The 25,340-nt window shown below is 43.9% G+C and overlaps 1 protein-coding gene across 12 annotated transcripts in view; it reads left to right on the top strand.

Annotated features, from left to right (window-relative positions):
- The window catches only part of LOC124256097 (calmodulin-A-like), a 173,306-nt gene extending 156,402 nt beyond the window's left edge, over nucleotides 1-16,904 (top strand). For all 12 annotated transcript variants that reach the window (XM_046690034.1, XM_046690029.1, XM_046690033.1 and 9 more), the window contains 3 exons: nucleotides 5,890-6,033; nucleotides 8,851-9,120; nucleotides 14,041-16,904. In XM_046690034.1, coding sequence (XP_046545990.1) covers nucleotides 5,890-6,033; nucleotides 8,851-9,120; nucleotides 14,041-14,153 — 527 coding nt within the window. In that variant the 3' untranslated portion in view covers nucleotides 14,154-16,904. The remainder of the gene's footprint in view (nucleotides 1-5,889; nucleotides 6,034-8,850; nucleotides 9,121-14,040) is intronic.
- Nucleotides 16,905-25,340: the final 8,436 nt, after the last annotated feature.

Here is a 25,340-nt window from a genome sequence, read left to right as displayed (position 1 = left end):
CCGTGTTACGCCTCTGTTCATGCCCGTGTTACGCCTCTGTTCATGCCCGTGTTACGCCTCTGTTCATGCCCGTGAACACGCCTCTGTTCATGTCCGTGTTACGCCTCTGTTTATATCTGTTTATATCCATGCTACGCCTTTGTTCATGCCCGTGTTACGTCTGTTTATTAGCGTGTAATGATGGTGTTTATGCCCGCGTTACGCCTCTGGTTTTGCCCCGTTTGAAGCTGATGCTTTTTCTCTAATTGCATGTGAACAGAACGACACAGACCCTTAACGAAAGCATAGCGAAGGCATATCTGCCCATTATTGTAGTCCGTTTCATGCACGCCTGTCCTCCCGTACACAATGTCGCAGCCTCACTGGATCGGTAACGTCGGGACTGAACGTGTGTGTGTTCGTGCATCTACAACTACAAGCCCCGGGTTCTATTCCCCTGTGGTCATATGAGACCAATTCTAAGGATTTATTTCCAAAGTAATTTGACCACAGCAGCGCACTCGCTCATTGACTTTGACTCGCTCTTACCTGAGGTAATCGATCACCATGTTGAACTCTGAGTACCGGGTAAATAACAGAATGTCATAGTGTATCAAAGTGCAGCATTGTGTGTCCAGAGTTACGTTCAGCCTCATCATCGACGACGACACGGTTTCCATTTAACGACCATGTTAGTTTTTGTATTAACGTTTGACCTTTTCGCCGTCCATTAGTGTTACTGCAGCAAATATTATAATCGTGCTGAGAGATATTAGAGACACGGTAGTTTCAAAGGGTATTGTCATTTCAAACTCCATCTGAAGATAGTTCGCCTATAAAAACAAGTCGCCCCATTCCGAAACACAAACCGGTTGTACGACCAGTGGCTCAGGATATGCGGCTGAATATCTGATCTGATTAATGACCTCTTGCTATTTACTTTACCCATACACCATGCATGGTAAGTCATCAATAAGTTACATTTTCTACTCAGACGACTTTGCCATCAGCGCACATCGTTATATTAGTAAATTGCGGTGGCGTGCACGTGAAGAGCTGCGATTACGCACAAGTATTTGCGTGTCGTCCACGACAACAGCCCTGGAAAACGTTGTGATATTTGCGCTTCGTGGACAGCAGTGCATGTGGTGCCGGCATAGATATTTGCGATGTCGTGCACATCAGCATCTGTGATAACACCACAGGTATTTGCGTGTCGTGCACGGCGGTATTGTGGTAACAGCATAGATACTTGCGATGTCGTCATCGACAACAGCCCATGAAAATGACTAGATATTTGCGATGTCGTGAACTTCAACATTGTGGTAACACCATAGATATTTGCGATGTCGTCTTGGACGACAGCCCATGAAAACAATTAGATATTTGCGATGTCATGCACGGCAACATTGTGGTAACAGCATAGATACTTGCGATGTCGTGCGTGTCCATAGATGAAGATGTATCTTACATACGATGAAGTATGATAACAGCAAAACCATTAGCGAACCCGTTGATGACACAGATTCGACACAACTCTGTAGTCATCAGCGGTACTGTACACAACAATGAGTCCTTTTATCCCGCTAATGTCGCCGGTTGATCGCTGGTCACAAGAAGGACTCTAATCAATGACTATGAAGAAAAGATAGCATTGCAATAAAACGGCCGTGTTTCCATCCTCCCTGAAGGTAGAAACATTCATCCCTCGACTAGCTCGTCACGTGAGTCCATACACTGCTAATTGGATTTAAATATAGAGTTGAGCATTAGAGCCACTTACACATCAATACGCCATCAGTTCTTCCGCTGGCCACCATTATATGTTTAGCTCATCGTCTTCTTTCTGTCTTCCTATATTCAAATAATAGCTACGTACCGCATGTATTGATCTTTGTGTGACGTCGGCGGGTGACGTCGCTATATAAGGGCAGTGTTGTCGGTGTAGTAGTTGTAGCCCATGTGGCCTGACGAGACAGTTGAGATGTCACACAGGGTCAGATTCAACGTCTTGGAGAAGCCCAACCCGGCGCCCACCGAAGAAGGTACATGTCAGCGTGTTTCACATCCGACCCTCCTGTCAGGACGTTAAGCAGTATATAGCGTGTGGTGGTTCTCTTTCAAGGAGATTATGTTCATCAAAGCGATGGATTGTTATTCTTGTATTGGAATTTGTGTCTCCGACTCAGAGTGGAAAGGTTTTGTGTATTTGCAAATCCTGTTTAATGTCAGTGTATGCTTCTCAAGACACGTTTTCCCCTGGTTTTTCTGTGAGGGACAGGTTTGTTTTACAAAAGTGAAAGGTGATTTTTAAACTCTGTTGGAAATCACAGGAAGTCACGTGACCCCCTTCAAATTCACCTGCTGGTGTCAAACGTGACACAGTCCCACCTGTGACCTTTGCAAATGCATTGACCTCGGGATCATGTGATGCATGTTCTGCACTTTTAAAAATACCAGGCGACGACGGAAAAATATGTTTTTTTTCCCCGGTCGGTATGCTAATATGAGTCAAATTAGTGTCCTCTTCATATAGTATCTTTGCCTTCTTCTCTTGTATGGTGGGATATGATGATGGTAATCGGCTCCGTTGATATGACAACCTGGCCAATCAAGGACAATCTGGATGACAGGTGGTGTGGTAGCCAGGCAATTCCGGCGTTATGTATTGGACATGGAGCCCGTTATCGGCTTGTTACCGGCTGTAGTGGATCTTGGGTTGATTCGGTGTATTATTGAATTATCCTTGAGGTCGGAGGGATAATTGCTAGGACACAGGTAGGAATTATGATTGCTATGTAAGGACACAGGTAGGAATTATGATTGCTTTGTTAGGACTGAGGTCGGAGGAACGATTGCGCTCAACGGACTCAGGTAGGAAAGACGACTGAACTATAAGGACTGAGGTCGGACTGACGGTTGGACTATAAGGACTTAGGTCGGACTGACGGTTGCACAATAAGGACTGAGGTCGGACTGACGGTTGCACAATAAGGACTGAGGTCGGACTGACGGTTGCACAATAAGGACAGGTCGGACTGACGATTGATGTATAAGGACTGAGGTCGGACTTACGGTTGCACAATAAGGACTGAGGTCGGACTGACGGTTGCTGTTGGAGTGACTGAAAGGAACCAGGACGAGCAGCTCCATATTGGGGTTTGTGTGAACCATGTGTGTAGAACTTGTCTTTTCAGCCTCAGTTACTCTCAAGTGGTCAGGTCGGTCAATACTGAGTTAAAGTAACACTCCTGTATAAAATGTTTCCTGTCAACTATATTACTCGACGTGTGTGGACATAACTCGTGGTGTTTAGTGATTGAAATCCTGGAGAGGTTGATCTGGAGTAGGCACTAGCAAAGCTTTCAGAAGCTTTCAGAAGCTGTCTAAAATGACATCATCGTGTACTGGTGGATGTTTCAGCCCATAATACCGCAATGCCCGGAGAGAGGCTTGTCAATCGTGGCAGGGCGTGAAGGAAGATTGCATCTCTCAAATCATTGCTGATATCGACGTCTTTGTGGTTGTCCTTGATCACACGCCTGTCGAACGCCGAGTGAACAGTCTTACCTTGCTGTTGACAGTAGCGTCCGGTGCTATATACCACCTTCAATCACAAACCTCAAACTGTACCCTGTCACGTATGTACTTCTAATGATGTTTGGGGCGGTGGAGTAGCCTAGTGTTTAAAGCGTTGGCTCGTCACGCCGAAGATCCGGGTTCGAATCCCCACATGGGTACAATGTGTGAAGCCCATTTCTGGTGTCCCCCGCCGTGATATTGCTGTAATATTGCTAACAGCGGCGTAAAACCAAACTCAGTCAGTCTGATGATGTTTGAGTCAACACCTCCCAATTGACATAGCAAGATGGATAGCTATTAATACCACCTATACCACTGCAGGTCCGCAGTAAGCTTTTTTGAACAGTATTGTAGTATTGAAGTACTAGCGTTCAGTAAAAGTGCTCCTACTCCATCTGACCACGATATGCCTTGAAGCTATAGTCGACCGTACTAATACACGACTAATACCAGAGAATAATTATGTGTCTCAATACTGGAGCCATGACCCCGCTCACCTCTTTATTTAGCGATACCGTTTCTTTTATAACATGTCCCTCGCTATTACGGGATATTCATCCCGGTTTGTACCTGACATTTGCTTGTACGCCATATACATTCCATCTGTAATACACCATTCGGTTTGAGGCATATTCCATGCCTCACGTTCCCCCCTCGCTATTACGCCCACCCCCTTCCCTCTTGCATGTAGCACGTGATTCCCAATATGTTCTTAAGAGCGGATCAATCACCACAGATAATTCCAGCGATCACGATTTCTCGGAGTTGTTATTTTTGCCGATTCCATTTTAGTGAATCGATTTCGTTTGTTCGGGGGTTCTGTATCGTGTGTGATATTGATATGATTGAGGAGACGTTAAGCACGGTACACTCCCACACAGTTAGGGGCTCCACGGGTTATTATCACCATGTGTACTGACCATTTGGAGACCTTGCAAGCTAATGTATTAACATCTCTACCGTATATACGTTGATCATAATGCAGAATCAATTATAAATATGTGGTGAGATCATTTAGAAGTTCACGATTGGCGTGTACGGCATACGACCCAGTGACGTCAATGACAACGGTGTTTCACCACGTGTTCATCTGCGTTATGCTGGTGTGTAAACGTGCTTCTTCGACCACGTGTTCCGTTGAAAAAGTATTCTAAATTTGTGTAACACTATGGAAACAGAAACGCAGGCTCAAAACATCATGTCAGTTGACATTGAGACAATGAGCAATACGTCACGTAACGCCACAATACGACAGGAAACATTTATTTGCAATACTTCACGCTCTTTTGTTTCGTATGATATCAGTGTATTATAAATGTAAGCTTGGAAAAAAACGAAAATCTTTGTCGATGGTCTCGTTTGTAATTCAAATATTGATCCTGTAAATTCATTGCATCCTAAAGATATTTACCATGAGTTGAGTTCAGTGAACCAGTGTTAAGTCAAAAGTCACTGTGAGAGAGCTGTTTTTTCTGAAAGTTACATGTATAGCATCTGGACGGTCTGGTTGGGACGATGTACGGCTGGTAATCATCTCCACTTTGAGCAGATGTTACGTGCATGTTCTTAATAAGGTCCATAATGGCTAAGAAAAACCGACACAACAGATGAGCCCTACACATAAACCACGTCACGGTGGCGTACACGACCTTCATGACATTGATGTTAAGGGGAATTTGCTGTCGAAGATTACAAAATTGAAGCTATTGCTATCAGTCTTACCTCTCTGACGTCATGGTATTCTCGGAATATAGCAATTCGGCTGTGACTATATCCGACTTTGTAACTTTGTAAATTAGAGGATCACGCAATAGTTTCTTAAGAATCTTCCATGATCAGAAAGATACGAAGTTTGTTTGATATTCTAATCAATAAACGTTATACTTCTTAGTGCCGAAGGGAATTTCCTGTTCTTTGATATTCTTCAGTAAAGTTTCGTTAACAAAAGGAATTTCTGATAAATGAAGAATGGTCTTGTAGACAGTGTTCTTTGCCGTAGGATTTCATCGATCTCTTTACATGTGCGAGCTTTAGAGGCGAAGTCACGTGGTGTTCTATATTTGCATCTTTGCATTGGTACATCAATGCAAATATATGGCTTCCCTCTCGCAGAACCATCTTTTGAACTTTTAAATTGAGTGTAAATAGAAGTAATGCAAACACGCATCGATTTTATTCAAGTTCCAGGTAAATAGGTAATAACAACTAATAACAATGTTGGCTTTGACTCTGTAAGATTTTCTTTCTGTGCATTTGAGAGTCGTATTTTGATCATTTGCAATGGTTTGGTGACCTACCAAGTATAAACTCTTTGCATTTCTTTTACAGAACTCAAACAAGCTTTTGACCTGTTTGACAAGAACAACGATGGCAAGATATCCTGTGAGGAGCTTGGATGTGTACTCAGGTCTCTCGGTCACGATTATACGCAACCGGAAGTAGAAGAGATGATCAAAAATGCCGATAAAAATGGTGAGCAGGAACGAAACACATCAACAACCAAGCTGGTGATAATTCTTCGGAAACATACCATTAGCATTAACTATTTCAGTAAAGGTAATTCTAGGCAATGCTGTTCCACTTTCAGATGACGCATTGGCAGCGAAGAAAGTGTATTAATGTCATGCTGACCACCAAACTACACGAGCTGGCTCGTTATCTAACAAATGCGCGTGAATTAACTGAAACCATCATAAGGATTTGTTTTAAAGGCTCTTTTACAACGTTATCAGTTCCATCAAAGGAAACTGTGTTATTTTCAAAGTTCTATTTTTATTCCAAATCCATGTGTTTGAATATGAACTATTCCTGGGTTGGATGAAGCGGCTTGGTCCACCGAAGGGAGAGCCGTATCAATAATTAAATCCTATTCTAAAAGCGTTCTAGTCTTCGTCTGTGTGAATAGCATTGGCCTGTCCGAACCAGCGCTTCCAGCCATTTACAATCACTAGACGGGATTACTTTGGCTTGCGAAGTAATCTCTCCTCGTGTGAAACTCACCTTGCACGGTCACGTAACCTGCCGCGCTAAAAGGGACGGGACTGCATTAAGTCAGCTGATAGTCAGATCGGAGCGAAACGGTTCGTGAGGTGTTACTGTCGGAATCACAGTTAAAACCGCCGAGTCAACACTTATCTTTTAAGATGTGGTAAACACAGACTGTACTTTTAGATCTACTCGTACAGATATCTAAAGACCAATTCAGGGGATTGAACCAAAAGCCCTAGTTAATTTTACAAACAATTTATTTATGCTGAAATAGTTATGCAAACTACTCTGCAGTATAGTGCAGTGCTCACAAGACATGTCAGATTTGTTGCAATTAGGGTTTGGACAGGATACCCGGGACGGGTGGGTAATGAGTTAAACCCGGGCACAGGGGCTTGTAACGCTAAAAACTGCCATCAAGGTGTATACTGTCACTGACGGGGTCTTAGTACTATATAAAAGGAAAGGGATGTAACGAGGTCAACACACCAAGTACGTTTCAGGGTGAATTCAACAATGCTCACTGTATTTATCCCATTTAAAGTATGCACACATTTCAAGCCAATAGATTTACCTACAACATGAGACATACAGCACACAAATCGAAGCAGTACTTTGGGAGCTCGAAAAATCGTCATTTCTCGATTCCGAGCCAAACTCCCTGCTCAGAATTTGTAGCGGTAACTCGCCCATTTTCTTGTTTATTTCACAGTATACACAAAACATGTTGAACTGATGGCGCCTGTCAGCGCGCTTGTCGCCATTCTTTCGGAGACACTTACATCTCACTGTCATAATGAGTTTAGGTACATTTATTCATCGCAAACAGAATTGTGTCGTGCCCGTTCGCCATTGACGACATTGGCCTTAACCTGCCCAGCACTGAAAAGAGTCAAAGTTGATGGGACATGATTTATTTTTAGCCAATGACCTCCCTTGCTCTTTTAAGTGCGGGACAGGTTAAGGCCAAGGTCGTCAATGACCTTGATGGCAGTATTTAGCGTTACAAGCCCCTGTGGACCCGGGTCCGTTATGATCATGTGACCAACAGATTAAACAGTGTAATATGTTATTCTTTCATGATGAAAAGGTTGTATTGTCTTTGAAGATTTCGACATAACTTCTTTTTATAAAATAATACATGGTAGTTAACATATTGAAAAACTCGATCTTTTAGCCTCCGAACTGAAGAATGTATTACCATTTCTTACAAATTTGTTGTCAGGAATTAACATAACGGGTATCCGGGTAATAGGGGGTGGGATATCCGGGTAGAAAATGTGGACCCGTCCCAGCCCTAGTTGCAATACCCATCGAACCATGACGAATTTGTTGCAATACCCTCAAGCCATCACACATTTGTTGCAATACCCTCAAGCCATCACACATTTGTTGCAATACCATCAAGCCATCACACATTTGTTGCAATACCCTCAAGCCATCACACATTTGTTGCAATACCCTCAAGCCATCACACATTTGTTGCAATACCCTCAAGCCACCACACATTTGTTGCAATACCCTCAAGCCATCACACATTTGTTGCAATACCCTCAAGCCATCACACATTTGTTGCAATATCCTCAAGCCATCACACATTTGTTGCAATACCCTCAAGCCCTCTGTCATATGAAAATGATCAGATATTCTTCGAGTCCTTTTGAGTAGTATAAAATCCTGGGGAAGCTTCTATCATTATGTTATCCGAACTTCTCCAGTAACCAAGCAGCATTAATTTGTTAGTAACATACCCTTGTTATCTGTACCAGATGTACACCTCTTAAAGCTCAGTTGTGGCATGTGTGTTCATCAGTGATACTACCTTACTTCATTGGACTCGCACGTGCAAACACGTATAAGGTCACGTGGTCGGCGGTCACGTGGGTACGTCAGCTGATGATGCATGTACCATGTTGTGTTCATTTAACACTATGTTCATCAGAGACGTGTGGCGCACAGTTAATACACGGCAAAAATTAGATGAACAGATGTTTCAGTGTATATAAACACATGTTTTGTATCCCCATAGTCATGAGTAAATAGAAGTTACGGTGAACTCACTGACGATATATATTAATGCTTACCATCAAAGATGTCGGTTAATGTTTTCACCTTTCGTACAGTGAACAATATGTCGTACATTGTTTGGTGAGACTAATATTGATTTGTTGAATTTTATGTATTTAGCAAAAGTATGTTGAGAAGGACAACTGGTTGCTTTCATAGAAATATTTACTCGAGTGTAAGTGCTAAACACAAAAATAATAGAAATATATCTAATTAGCATGTCATTATTTCCAGAAAACGGCTTTGTAGAATACGACGAATTCCTTATCTTAATGAAGCGCTGGGCGGCCAACCACGCCGCTCGTGCAGAAGCAGAGGCAACGGAGGCGGAGGAGAAGACGAAGGAGACGTTTAAAGTGTTCGACATGGACGGTAACGGCTACATCGACAAACACGAACTGCGGTACGTCATGCGACGTCTCGGCGAGAACCTTGAGGAAGAGGACGTGAAGGCCATGTTCCAGCTAGCCGACCTGAATGGCGATGGCTTAATAGATTTCGAAGGTGGGCAATAACACACAGAAGCAATACTTTCTTGGCTTGTTTGTTGGTTTGTTGGTTTGTCTGTTTGTTTGTTTGAACTAGACAATCCAGTGAATCCCGTTAGCCGAAGCGTGGGTTGTTGAAGCCAATTCTAACCAGGACCATCAGGGTCAATATTAACACTTAAATCATAATTAGATGAAAACGTTTGTTCATCCCGCCGAGAAGCCGGGTTCGAATCCCTGTTTGGTACAGTGTATGATACTATTTCTGGTGTCAACATGTATGAATATAGCTAAAATTAGATGATAATGTTTATGATTTCAGTTGTGTTAAAATGAGCTGTACAGCTCATGTACATAGATACAGTGTATGTGTATACAAGACCACGTCAGGCCCTGTTACATGCCCATGTTTAGCCGATGTAAATGATCACATTAAGCCAGTGTACATGGCCAAGTTAAGCCGATGTGAATGATTATATTAAGCCAGTGTACGTGACCAAGTTAAGCCGAAGCACATGATCACAGTGCTCATATGATATCCGTATATGGGACAAAACTAGGTATGAGGACATTAGTTTGCGTCTTCTTGCAGTGGGCGTCAATGAGATATTTAGCCAGTGAAGAATTCTCTGAACTTTTGTGTTAATAGTTGATATGAAAGGTCGGATTGTACTCCTCTCTTTCCACACATATTACTACACTTGATCATTGAAGACAACAGACATGCTGCGCGTGATGAAAGTTACATGAAATAGATTTCCTGAGCTGGTTATATTTCGTGCGAATTTGCCATTTCCCTTGTATCGAACTCATACATAACCCTGCATGGGTACTCAACCAGATACCACATGATGTTGCTTTATGGTTTTAGAAAGGTTAGCAAACATAATACCGTTTGCAGAAACAGTAAACTCGCCCAAGGTCGACAAACAATGCTTCCCGGATCTTCTTTCAACTTTCTGTGTAAATTGGGGTAGCTTGTTCTCAGCAGCGAGACTCAATCTTCAATTTGAGTTTTCTTTCCTTGAAGCATCGATGAAAAACAACGATTGATTACAAACGCAAGCTGAGGACAGCCCATGATGGAGCTGCTGTGTTTGCTTGTTAAGGGCATGTGGTCTGTAGGTTGCCACCATTGTCACATATCCGGCGGATAGGGAGAAGCTTGGAGAATCATAGTATCTCATGCGATTGTCTAATGACAATGATCATTGCATTAGCCACAGTAATTTGTTTTGTGGTTTAGGCTACTAAACTGTGTTTTTACCCAAATTGCATTTCCGTTAGAACATGGCCAGAATGTGGTTACGCTACCGCATCAAGTCTTGAAGATTAACAACTGAAATTTATGTCTGCTTGTTTACATCTAGATGGGGGCGGTGGGGTAGCCTAGTGGTTAAAGCGTTCGCTCGTCACACCTTCTGGTGTCCCACGCCGTGATATTGCTAGAACAGTGCTAAAAGCGGCGTAAAACCAAACTCACTCACGACATCGAGATAGGGGTGGTAGTCACGGATGGCCCAGTACGCTGTGCTGGCTTCGGTTCCTACGCCAGAAACCTAATTTGTGGGTTTGAATCCCGGTCCGCCGTCATACAACTGGGACATTGTTCAAAGCGGCTCTGAACCACTAATGTGGTGCATACTGACTGCAACTGATCCAGTGAGACCAAATATTCGTTTACCGAAGATGGGGAAAATGCAACGCCTATCCCCAAAGTATCTTTGCAATGTCATTCGCACATTAAGCTAAAGCTTTGTCGGCAACATCCCACTTCTCTTGGGAAAGGAATAAACGAGCAATGACACTCCTATTTCCTCCCTATCAAACTCTGACACCGTGATATGACCGAGACATTAATTAGGTAACGTTTATTACAATTCACTTTAGAAACGTGAGCATTTTGATATTAAAAATACTAAGCGCATTCAACACGTGGTGACCCCGTACCACCAATCTGCATTATTAAGTGTAAGTAACAGAAGCCATTGCACATTCATTAGTCGTCTCTGCTGAATGCAGTCAGTCATACCAACCCGAATATATCTAGCATGTAATTAGGTGAGGTGAGGTGAAATTGGGTTTAACGTCGTTATTGAGAATATTTCGCTCATATGACGACGTGCATGCGTGTGTACGTGTATGTGCGGCTGCTTGTACTAGCCCAGACTTAAGCTGGTTTTATAGTGCTAGCCCACTGAGATACCATGCCGCAGTGAAGCATGAATACCCCACTCAGACACATTATACTGACTCCGAGCCGACCAGTCCTTGTTGTACCCATTAATGCCGAGCGCCAGGCAGGGACCAACAAGTACCATATTTTAACGTCTTTAGGTATGACGCGGTCGGGGATCGAACCCGCGACCTTCCGCTCTCCGGGCGGACGCTCTAACCACTACACCACGGAGGCGGCCAGCATGTAATTAGGAATCACTGTCGAATGTATCTAGCATGTAGTTAGGAATCACTGTCGAATGTATCTAGCATGAAGTTAGGAATCACTGTCGAATGTATCTAGCATGTAGTTAGGAATCACTGTCGAATATATCTAGCATATAGTTAGGAATCACTGTCGAATATATCTAGCATGTAACTAGGAACCACTGTCGAGCATGTATCTGTCGAATGTATCAGCATGAAGTTAGGAATCACTGTCGAATATATCTAGCATGTAGTTAGGAATCACTGTCGAATGTATCTAGCATGTAGTTAGGAATCACTGTCGAATGTATCTAGCATGTAACTAGGAACCACTGTCGAATGTATCTAGCATGAAGTTAGGAATCACTGTCGAATATATCTAGCATGTAGTTAGGAATCACTGTCGAATGTATCTAGCATGTAGTTAGGAATCACTGTCGAATGTAGGAACCACTGTCGAATGTATCTGAAGTTAGGAATCAGTCGAATATGCATGTAGTTAGGAATCACTGTCGAATGTCGAATGTATCTGTAGTTAGGAATCACTGTCGAATGTATCTAGCATGTAACTAGGAATCACTGTCGAATATATCTAGCATGTAGTTAGGAATCACTGTCGAATGTATCTAGCATGTAGTTAGGAATCACTGTCGAATGTATCTAGCATGTAGTTAGGAATCACTGTCGAATATATCTAGCATGTAACTAGGAACCACTGTCGAATGTATCTAGCATGAAGTTAGGAATCACTGTCGAAAAGTCCTAAAATCTGGTGTCCGAGACAAGATGGCCTTATTCTGCCCCACAGATGGCATCCATCACAAATACACGCAAAGGCAATGAAAGTTGAAACTGATCGGTTGATTGTTTCAGCTAATACGTCGACAGGTGATCAAACCTCCCGTATTATGGCAGCAGACTCTCCCCTCAAGTTCCAATGAACCAAAATGTCAGTTTGATGTCTGTTACTTTCACGCGGTAGATTTCCCTGTTAGCGAAGTAAACGGAGATATAAAGAAGACCACTTCTTAACGCCCACTCCCAACCTATTGTGTTTTGATCATTTTTTACCGCCAATCCACAGGGGTCCACTTATCTGAAGCCAGTCTGCTCCTTTTCCCCAAATGACGTACATAATGAAAAAAGTGATCAAAGTTGACCTTCTAAGGCCAAGTTTCCAAGAAGACACACAACCACAAGCCAGCCATACCAATTTAGCACTTGATTCTGGAGAGAACGCGCTGATGTCAACTTCTTTATTTATTAGGACGACACATTGTTTCGAGTTGTATCCTTACTTTTTCCAGTGAATGATGAAAGTGTTATCAAGTGTGTCATTTTGAACACGCTTTTAACGAACTGTTGAATATTTCGAACTTTTTTAAAACAAACACATGTCGGCTGTCATCACACATTGTACCAACGTATAGATTCGAAATCGTGTAATCAGCTTGAAGTAGCCAACGGTTTAACAGCAAGGCTATCCCGTCTCAATGACACACAGACGTCTCACCTTTACATGACAAGTCATATTCGTGTTGTGCATTTTATAATTTCCACCTCCCTAATATTTGACTATATTCCAACAGTACCACTTGTTTTCATTATTGCAAGAAAGTCGTGACGCTTGTAATTGAGTTCTTCAACCGGCATTACGAGAAAATGAGCTCCTCAAGTTCGTTTTAGTACACATGAAGCGGTTTAAAACATGGCATTTCACTCTTTGAATGGTTGAATTAGGGTTTTGTAGGCTGCATACGATTAACTCACCCCATTAACCACGTTACGATTATAGTTTCTGGAATCTCATTCACACACAAGAAGAACGATGCAAGTGGAATTTAAGAATGCAAACGTTGAGATATTTGACGAGGTGTTTTGAACATAGATTTTTGTGTTTGCCGGGGAGTAACGCATTCCTAGGAAGTCATGGTCTGTTGCCATCTTTGGAAACAAGATCGTGACGAGCTAACACGCTGCCTGCTAGGCTACATCATAAACCATAAACATGTTGCAACATGTACTTTATTTTATTAGAAAACTGGTGGCGGTGGGGTAGCCTAGTGGTTAAAACGTCGGCTCGTCATGCCGACGACCCAGATTTGATTCCCCACATGGGTACATTGTGTGAAGCCCATTTCTGGTGCCCCCCACTGAATTGCAGAAATATTGCTAAAAGCGACGTAAAACCATACCCACTCACTCACTCAGTTAGCGAACTCTGAAGTCTAGTGGTCAAAGGTGAAATTCCTTGAGGGGTCTGCGTTCCTTACATGGGTCAGAAACCTTTTGCCATGTTTCGATTCTCTGCCATGATTATGTTCCTGGCTTTGCGAACAGCATACCTGTCATCCAAGTGGCATACCTGTCATCTTACCACATCACTTCGGACCTCCCTCCAATATGACAGAACATAAGTACACTTATTAAACGATGTTAAACCCAGCTCACTCACTCGCTTTTTTGAATTGATGAAAATCATGTAATAACGTATTTGTTTTACTTTTTTCAGAATTTTCCAAACTAATGGGTGGCCTCAGTTTCCCTTTGTTTCCAAAGGAGGCCGGTTCAGGGGAGGCAACTGCACATAGCTCAAGTCAAGACAGTCAAAAGAAGAAGAAATGAAATGTTCCTTTGAAGAAACATTTGAGTGTTTTCGGTTCTTTTCCCTTGTCCCGCCAAATCTTGAGATGATGTGATACCTTGAAGACTTCCTTCTTAGGCAATAAACAGAGACCACTGGTTCTCTTCTGGGACAAGGTCGAGGTTAAGGAAGAAGGTCAAGGTCATTGGGCCCCTTGTGCACAAGAAACAAGGTCACAATTCACATTCCATCTAACGTATGTTGTTCTCTGTCAAGCACAAAGGATTCACTATTTAGCAAATCACCTTTTATATATAGTCGGATAACACTTTCACTGAAGAGATTCCAGAAAGGAATATTTATATTGTTTCCGGGATTGTTGTCTATGTTAAAGCGACAGAGGATATATTTACCAATGACTCACGGAGCTAGATCTTCCTGCAACGTCAGTGCAGCTATAACAAGATGTCCCAGAACTCCTTATTGCAAATGGTGAATATTTCATATCCGGTATCATGGCGCCGTCAGTTGATGACGGCCATCGGGGGATATGTACCGGTTTATGCTGGTTGACGATTCGACCAGAGTGGGCGGAAGGAGCTTGTGGAGTGGCCACGGCAAGAACATTCTACCGCCTTGTGTTGAGGACGGAAGAGACGGATATGTTTACACATGTTTGGGTCCCTTATCGTTCCACAGCTTCGTGAGGGCTCTGGACAGACGGACGGATATTGTATCCATTGTGATAGAACGTGTTTTCTTTCTCGCCTCGTGTTCACAATTTTGTAACTATACTTTTTTTAGCAATCTCGTACTTTGAATGGTTGTTTTGCACATTTAAGAAGAGTGATCATATTGTTTGTTATCATGATGAATTCCCCGTCCCCTCCTCCCCTCCTCCCCCAGAGTAAATATTATTTATTATTTATGATTTCGTACATACAGTATGTTCAACCTCTTTATAATGAGTGGCAACGTTTATGAAATGATGTTATTATCATGAGAGTTTGTGCAGATTTTGCAACCCAACTCCGCCTTTCCTCAGAACCTGTATGAAATATGAAATACTCACTTTGTTCATCATTACTAATCCTACAGTGACCTTCACCTTACCAGACTGTAGGTTTGATGATAGTATACACCATGACGTTCACCTCTACCGACCAGAGCGGTACGAGGATCAGAAGGGTGTGTGTTTGTCACACCCGGGTAGAATTGCCTTGGATGCATCCACCGATCAATCGTGTCCGTGGTACTTAGGTCATATATTGAAACCTGTATCATGCTCTTTGAAACCATTTAGTAATGACTTTGATATTTTTTACGGAAGTATAAATGTGAAAACCGGAGTACACACCAGGTAAATCTGTACAAATGTTTACGCAGTGTGCACACATACATTTCCAACTCATCAACCCGGAATCAACCGTAGGCCATTCTTATTCGTTCCGTCAATCAAGCATGCACTGCCAGTTCTGTTATTAGCCAATCTGGAAACAGTTGCCTTGATTGTTAGCGCTATGAGCAGTTTGGCGCTATATAAATGGACACATTATTATTATTATTATATAAACAGTTGTCTGCTAGTGGGCGTGGCCTGAAATATATTTTTCGGTTTGTGGCAAGACATGTTACCCAGATAGCAAATCAAATGCCTCAGAACCGCTGGCAATGTATTTTGTACCCCACAGAGAAGTTTGATTATTTCATCACTTGATGTCGGTCGCCCTTTGTGAGAAAATATACCTAAGCGATAATTTACTCTGGATACGTTTCACGTCGCCGATATTGCCACATATGTCATATCCACTACCTCTTTACTACTTTCATGCATTTAAGATTAAGATGCGTAACGAAATTTCACATATAACTGCAGCAATTCTAGCTAATGGTTACCAAGACGATACGCCATGTTGAAGTTTGAGTTGAGTAACACGTGCTACCGTTTCTCCATAAAGACGTTAAGTTGACGAGGAACTTCTTTAACCACGCGTTTAGACACCATCTTCCAGTAGCTGCTTGAAGTCAGTACTTACGATCACGTCACCCTGGAAACCGCCAGTCCAGTGTTTTCTTTCATCAAGCTTCATCCCTACCCTCATCCCAACCAAAGACCACATCCTACCGCGCCCAACTTCAATCAGCAACATACTTGTGGAAAACTCAGTGTCTAGCGTACAATACAACACTGAAAGCATTTCTCTGTGAAAGATAAGCACATTTATATACCCAGAATGCCAATCTCTACGTGCGAGAAGTATACTCGGACGTTAAAGAACATCCGATTCTTTCTTACGTTACGTCAAAGTAATATTTAAAAATCCGATGTGCTTTGACGTCTTTTGAGTAGAAGGTAAACAACACCACATTCGGTCATTTCTATTTAGTGATACGACAGAAACTATGGGATTTGGACAACAGGGTTAAATATTAGCTTCTGACTAAAGTGGTTATGGGATAATGAATGTGTATGTTTCCATGCAGTATTAACCCCGGACGGACAGCTTGTCAGAATGGTTCTTAAAGGCGGATTGCTTTCTTGTGTATTGTCCATGGCAGGTTAACTAAGACAACTAGAACTGGCCTTATTGAGTATTTACAGTGGTACTTGTACGGTAACCGTACCCTGAGAACAGAGGAACCAGCAGTATTAAGAGGTTGAATATATGTCGATGCACAACCTGGGTCATATCCTACACCTATCGATCTCTTTCGTGATATCTCACCCTGTAAATATGTACATATGTCGTTGTCCAAATAAAAGTTACATTTCCTGAGCTACCAACCTGTCATAAGTGAGTTTGGTTATTTTTTAACATAAATAGCATATGTTCTATTCAACACACGGGACACGGATGGCTCAGTCCCCCAATTAGCCGTGCTGGGGGTGCAAGAAATTGGGGATTCGAATCCCAGTTTCGTTTCATCGTTTGTCAGCACGATGTTCGTGTGTTTCACTCAAATGATAATGCCTCCTACCACTTTCATGTTGTTTCATCGAATCACACGTCACACTCGACATACAGGGAACTAGCAGTATCGTAAAAGAAAACGATATCGATTAATTGAATATGTTGACCCCGACCTACTATCAATATTGTGTGCACGCAGCTATCAGGTCCAACATGTTCAGATTTAGAGGTGGTGGTGTTATTTCATGGCAGTCTAGTGGATAAAGCGTCTGCCCTGAGAACTCATGGTGGATGGTTCGATTCCCGGCGGCGTCAGTCCAAAAGACGCGGACAGAAACTAATGACATCATGCGACAGTCCGATTCTTGTTGTGGAACGGATAGTTTTCATCCTTGATGAAATGGGCATTTTAGACTTCTCAACATAATACCAAAATAATGCATCCGTATCGGAAGCTTTGGCTTCATTATCTGTGGGATGGTAATGCCAGGCCTTGTTTTAAAACAAGTAATCACACTTTTACGAATGTAGCACATATCCGAAAATGGGTGGTGATTAATTTAATGTCATATTTCTTAGATCAAGTACATATATTACGCAGTTGGATCATAAACTATTGGTATTAAGCATGTTTCTGGCGTTAACGTGGGTTTAACAGTAATCTAGTTCATCACGACGCGTCAGGATGTGGGAGGAAGGCCCATTAAGTCTTGGACGTCTACCACTTTACTGATACTCCGAACAATGACTGGGGGAAATTCACATTTGAAAGTACTGAGACAGGGTGATCAAATATAGTACAACGTTGGGAGATCGCCCTCCCGCTGTCTACACAGTGCGTGGTGTCAGACCAACACGAAGCCCCACCCCCACCCCACCCTGTACATAGTAGATGGATATATCCGTCTCATTTAACGTCTAAACGCGTGATATACACAGACGCCGTCCGACCACCCGTCCCTGCCAACACTTCACCCTTCCCCGTCTTCAGTGAGACAAACCGAGCACCACTTTTCCCCGTGCACACAATGTAGGCCTCAACAAACCTACACGACCCCCTCCCAGTTTTCACAACACGTCACTATCCACGTCCACGCGAAGTACACTGAGGCAAACCAACACGTCACTATCCACGTCTACACGAAGTACACTGAGACAAACCAACACGTCACTATCCACGTCTACACGAAGTAGACTGAGACAAACCAACACGTCACCATCCATGTCCACGCGAAGTAGACTGAGACAAACCAACACGTCACCATCCACGTCCACGCTGAGACAAAACCAACACGAAAGTAGACTGAGACAAACCAACGCAACACGTCACACACATACACACACACACACACCGTCTACACAAAGTAGACTGAGTCAAACCAACACTTCACCCTTCCCCGTCTACACAAAGTAGACTGAGACAAAGCAACACGTATGAGTCAAACCCCAAAGCAACACGTAACCATCCCTCGTCTACACAAAATATACTGAGTCAAACCAACATGTCACCTTCCCCCGCCTACACAGAGTAGACTGAGTCAAACCAACACGTCACCATCCACGTCTACACAAAGTAGACTGAGTCAAACCAACACGTCACCATCCATGTCCACGCGAAGTAGACTGAGACAATACAACACGTCACACACACATACACACACACACACACACACACACACACACACACACACACACCGTCTACACAAAGTAGACTTAGTCAAACCAACACATAACCATCCCTCGTCTACACAAAGTAGACTGAGACAAACCAACACGTCACCCTCCCCCACCTACACAAAGTAGACTGAGTCAAACCAACACGTCACCCTCCCCCGTCTACACAAAGTAGACTAGTTCAAACCAACACGTCACCCTCTCCCTCTACACAAAGTAGACTCAGTCAAACCAACACGTCACCCTCCCCCGGTCAACACAAAGTAGACTGAGTCAAATCAACACGTCACCCTCCCCCGGTCAACACAAAGTAGACGAGAGTCAAACCCCAAACCAACACGTCACCCCCCACCCCGTCTACACAAAGTAGACGAGTCAAACCCCAAACCAACACGTCACCCTCCCCCCGTCTACACAAAGTAGACGAGTCAAACCCCAAACCAACACGTCACCCTCCCCCGTCTACACAAAGTAGACTGAGTCAAATCAACACGTCACCCTCCCCCGGTCAACACAAAGTAGACGAGTCAAACCCCAAACCAACACGTAACCATCCCTCGTCTACATAAAGTAGACTGAGTCAAACCAATACGTCACCCTCCCCGTATCTACAGTGTAGTGTCCGCCCGGAGAGCGGAAGGTCGCGGGTTCGATCCCCGGTCGCGTCATACCAAAAGACGTTAAAATATGGTACTTGTTGGTCCCTGCCTGGCGCTCGGCATAAATGGGTACAACAAGGACTGGTCGGCTCGGAGTCAGTATAATGTGTCTGAGTGGGGTATTCATGCTTCACTGCGGCATGGTATCTCAGTGGGCTAGCACTATAAAACCAGCTTAACTCTGGGCTAGTACAAGCAGCCGCACATACACATACACACGCATGCACGTCGTCATATGATCGAAATATTCTCAAGCACGACGTTAAACCCAATTTCACCTCACCTCACCTACAGTGTAGTGTGAGAAATTTCAAAACACCACCTCCCCAATCTTCAGTGTAGACTGAGATGGCCCAATATGTCTCCCTCCCCCGTCTTCAGTATAGACTGGGATAGCCCAATATGTCTCCCTCCCCCGTCTTCAGTGTAGACTGAGATGGCCCAATATGTCGCCCTCCCCCGTCTTCAGTGTAGACTGAGATGGCCCAATATGTCTCCCTCCCCCGTCTTCAGTGTAGACTGAGATGGCCCAATATGTCTCCCTCCCCCGTCTTCAGTGTAGACTGAGATGGCCCAATATGTCTCCCTCCCCCGTCTACAGTGTAGACTGAGATGGCCCAATATGTCTCCCTCCCCGTCTACAGTGTAGACTGAGATGGCCCCTCCCCCCGTCTATGTCTCCATCCCCTCCCCCTGTCTTCAGTGTAGACTGAGATGGCCCAATATGTCTCCCTCCCCCGTGTACAGTGTAGACTGAGATGGCCCAATATGTCTCCCTCCCCGTCTACAGTGTAGACTGAGATGGCCCAATATGTCTCCCTCCCCGTCTTCAGTGTAGACTGAGATGGCCCAATATGTCTCCCTCCCCCGTCTTCAGTGTAGACTGAGATGGCCGAATATGTCTCCCTCCCACGTCTTCAGTGTAGACTGAGACGCCCAATATGTCTTGCTCCCCCGTCTACAGTGTAGACTGAGACGCCCAATATGTCTCCCTACCCCGTCTACAGTCTAAACTGAGACGCCCAATATGTCTCCCTCCCCCGTCTTCAGTGTAGACTGAGACGGCCCAATATGTCTCCCTCCCCCGTCTTCAGTGTAGACTGAGACGCCCAATATGTCTCCCTCCCCCGTCTACAGTGTAGACTGAGATGGCCCAATATGTCTCCCTCCCCCGTCTACAGTGTAGACTGAGATGGCCCAATATGTCTCCCTCCCCCGTCTACAGTGTAGACTGAGATGGCCCAATATGTCTCCCTCCCCCGTCTTCAGTGTAGACTGAGATGGCCCAATATGTCTCCCTCCCACGTCTACAGTCTAGACTGAGACGCCCAATATGTCTCCCTCCCCCGTCTACAGTGTAGACTGAGATGGCCCAATATGTCTCCCTCCCCCTTCTTCAGTGTAGACTGAGATGGCCCAATATGTCGCCCTCCCCCGTTTACAGTGTGGACTGAGATGGCCCAATATGTCTCCCTCCCCCGTCTTCAGTGTAGACTGAGATGGCCCAATATGTCTCCCTCCCCCGTCTTCAGTGTAGACTGAGATGGCCCAATATGTCTCCCTCCCCCGTGTACAGTGTGGACTGAGATGGCCCAATATGTCTCCCTCCCCCGTGTACAGTGTAGACTGAGATGGCCCAATATGTCTCCCTCCCCCGTCTTCAGTGTAAACTGAGATGGTCCAATATGTCTCCCTCCCCCGTCTTCAGTGTAGACTGAGATGGCCCAATATGTCTCCCTCCCCCGTCTTCAGTGTAAACTGAGATGGTCCAATATGTCTCCCTCCCCCGTCTTCAGTGTAGACTGAGATGGCCCAATATGTCTCCCTCCCCCGTCTTCAGTGTAAACTGAGATGGTCCAATATGTCTTGCTCCCCCGTCTACAGTGTAGACTGAGACGCCCAACATGTCACCCTCCCATTTGCCCAAGGCTTCCCTGGATAATTCAGGTGGAAACCTTCCTGACGGCGAACCACACCTCTCGCGTAAATGTGTGCACTATCTTACATCATTTCATCAAGGGATTCATTGGATTGTTTTTAAGGTAAACACATGACTCACTCCAGTCTAATACATGATGTCAACCCTCTCTAAGCCGTCTCGTACACACGGTTAACGTTGTTATTTTAGAGATGAAGCAAGTCCGTGTGTTTTACTACAGATATTTACATTTCGATAGCTCATAACGGGATATGAATACCCGTGTCAGTAATAATGTCCATTAGAATTCTGTCTTGGTTTCCTGTAACGATCTTGTCATAAGTTTAAGCAGTTTGACAAATATGCATTGCGTTTGTTGCCATGGCATCGATTTTTCCGCTGTATCATATACATCCACGCGAACAATAGACATCACTCCAGAAGTTGACTTACAAACGGTTGTCATTTAAATGTCATCAACGAAAACACTGACAGGCAGGATTGGGGATTTATGTTTAATGAGAAAGGGTGTTTATTCGCTTGGCTTCTGTTGTCTGATTGATGGTGATTATGGTGGTGATGATGATCATGGGGAACCATCATCGTTCGGTAGTGTACAACAGGTTTTGTGTCCTCATATCGCGAGCTTCACTCGGCCTGTCAATAAATAGCTACATCATGTGTTAAGCTGTTCGTAAGGATAAAGTAATGTCACATATGTGGGTTAATTAACTCTACCAGAGCAAATTAAGGACGTCAGGAAGACACTGATTTACAGACAAAAAGACAAATTCTAGACCCGTTTCCTTGTGTACGCATGAGCGTTACCATGACAACCGTGACAAATTATTGGTCAGGTTATAAAAACGATTAGAAATTTTACGAAAAATAATGATAAAATGTTACGGCAATTTAATGACAAACCATTAGGGCAATTCCATAAGAAGTTTTTCTCTCAGGAATATAGGAGGTTTTGAGATGCTGGAATACATTGAGGATTTGAGATTGGTGGTTTAGGTATGATAGGAGGTTTGGGAATAATTGGAAGTTCGGAGAGGGAACGAGCTTTTGAAATAGTCAGACGCTTTGAGAAGATTCGAAGTTTTAAAAGATTCAAAGTTTTTAGAAGGTCAGAGGTAACCGCAGTACATTGTTGACTTCAAAGTCAAAATGAGACGTTTATTCCTTAAAACGCTACAGCGTCTTGCATTGTCAAGCCCGCATGAAGAAATGTATCTCTAGGATGCAAGCCCGCATGAAGAAATGTATCTCTAGGATACAAGCCCGCATGAAGAGCTGTATCTCTAGGATACAAGCCCGCATGAAGAACTGTATCTCTAGGATACAAGCCCGCATGAAGAACTGTATCTCTAGGATACAAGCCCGCATGAAGAACTGTATCTCTAGGATACAAGCCCGCATGAAGAAATGTATCTCTAGGATACAAGCCCGCATGAAGAACTGTATCTCTAGGATACAAGCCCGCATGAAGAAATGTATCTCTAGGATACAAGCCCGCATGAAGAGCTGTATCTCTAGGATACAAGCCCGCATGAAGAACTGTATCTCTAGGATACAAGCCCGCATGAAGAACTGTATCTCTAGGATACAAGCCCGCATGAAGAAATGTATCTCTAGGATACATGCCCGCATGAAGAATGTATCTCTATGACACAACAATCATTAATGTGCACAATTCAGACCTATATTGACATAGCCGCTCCTCCAGATGGAGATGGGTAAAATGCAGGAAATACCGTATTACGGAGCTGGACCATTTCAGACACTGTAAACCAACCTTCGATTCCCGGGGGTCCAGGCAGGGTAGCAACAACCAACATACCCTAACGTCTTTTTGTATGCGTGGCTGGTGATCGAACCATCGACCTTCCATTCTCCGTGGAGACGCTCAAACCACTACACCACGGAGGCTGTATGGACAAATGTTTGACTTGGATATTTGCCAGTTGTTATGCAATAGCTATAATTCTCCTTTCCTCTGCACTGAAGTGCGAGCATCTAAAGTGAGTTCCTAGGAAATTACATCCCGCCTCCGCTCTCCAGGTACAAAGATCCGTTTCCATGGTCGCCGTCGGTTCACAAAGGCGTTCGGGTTGCAACACAGAGTAGGTCAATAGACCAATCGGTAGCACGCAGTCATCACGTGATTAATATCGTCTGTCACGACAGACACTGACATGACCTACAGAGTTTAGGTCACGTCATATATAACGTATATCTAGACAGATACTGACATGACCTGCAAGTTTAGGTCACGCGAAATGTAACGTACATTTAGTTTAGTGGGAGGCAGATGGGATGGTGAGTGGGAGACTGTACGTAGTCGCAGATGGGTGATGGTGAGTGGGAGACTGAACGTAGTCGCAGATGGGATGGTGAGTGGGAGACTGTACGTAGTCGCAGATGGGATGGTGAGTGGGAGACTGAACGTAGTCGCAGATGGAATGGTGAGTGGGAGACTGTACGTAGTAGCAGATGGGATGGTGAGTGGGAGACTGAACGTAGTAGCAGATGGAATGGTGAGTGGGAGACTGAACGTAGTCGCAGATGGGATGGTGAGTGGGAGACTGTACGTAGTCGCAGATGGATGGTGAGTGGGAGACTGTGTAGTGGGTGGATGGTGAGTGGGAGACGTAGTAGCAGATGGGATGGTGAGTGGGAGACTGTACGTAGTCGCAGATGGGATGGTGAGTGGGAGACTGTACGTAGTCGCAGATGGGATGGTGAGTGAAGGACTGTACGTAGTCGCAGATGGGATGGTGAGTGGGAGACTGTACGTAGTCGCAGATGGGATGGTGAGTGGGAGACTGTACGTAGTCGCAGATGGAATGGTGAGTGAAGGACTGTACATAGTCGCAGATGGGATGGTGAGTGGGAGACTGTACGTAGTAGCAGATGGGATGGTGAGTGGGAGACTGAACGTAGTAGCAGATGGGGTGGTGAGTGGGAGACTGTATGTGAGTCGCAGATGGGATGGTGAGTGAAGGACTGTACGTAGTCGCAGATGGGATGGTGAGTGGGAGACTACATAGTCGCAGATGGGATGGTGAGTGGGAGACTGTACGTAGTCAAAGATGGGATGGTGAGTGAAGGACTGTATGTAATCACAGATGGGATGGTGAGTCGGAGACTGTACGTAGTCACAGATGGAATGGTGAGTGAAGGACTGTACATAGTCGCAGATATGACGGTAAGTGGGAGTCTGAACGTAGTCACAGATATGATGGTGAGTGGGAGACTGAACATAGTCACAGATATGATGGTGAGTGGGAGATTATGTGATAGAAAGAGTTGTGAGTGGGATGATTTGTATAATGACTCGCGAACTCATGGACGGGACTAAAAGTAGTTCCGGCTTCTCGGAGGTCGTGGAAGCATTCATTAAAAAGTCTATTATTCTGTAAATTACAGAATATACATATTATGTGTAATACGATAAATATGATGACAATGATCACAATGGCCGTAAACTATAAAGCATCAAACCAAAACATGAGTCTCATAAACTGATTCAGACAATGACCTACTTTTCAGCCAATCCGAATTATCTCGAGAAAAAACATAAGAGACACTACAAACAACTATAGTTACGCTAAATTCCAATTCCTTGTTTCATAACAAAATGGCATTTGCAAATTAATTTTAAGTTTAAATTTCAAAAAATCGTATTTCTATATTTTATGTCGAGATTTAGGCAGCATATCGTTAACTAAGAAGTCACAGACTGCCCGTTTGATGAGGTCGTACAATGATTCACTATCCATTTGGTTACACCTTCTATGTGTTCTTTGCACTAATTAAGTGTAATTTAGTAACGTACAATGTGATTGCTATAATATCAAGTCCGTACCAGACCGTCAAACTTTTCTAGCTGCCGAGCCTCGTTTTGAGATTTCCTCGATTTCCAGATTTCCGTTTGTTAGAGCACACTGTACGACAGAGCACTGCGCGACGTGTTTGCAGGGCTTAGGAGTGTAATGTTGCAATATACAAGTGATTAGATGTAGCAAATAATACTGATTTAATATTTATACATCCAGTTGA

The sequence above is a fragment of the Haliotis rubra genome, unplaced genomic scaffold, assembly GCF_003918875.1.
Source record: "Haliotis rubra isolate DU_JTF1 unplaced genomic scaffold, ASM391887v1 Scf618, whole genome shotgun sequence".
NCBI lineage: Eukaryota > Metazoa > Mollusca > Gastropoda > Lepetellida > Haliotidae > Haliotis > Haliotis rubra.
Note: the sequence above shows the minus strand (reverse complement) of the source record. Positions and strands in the feature narration are given on the sequence as shown.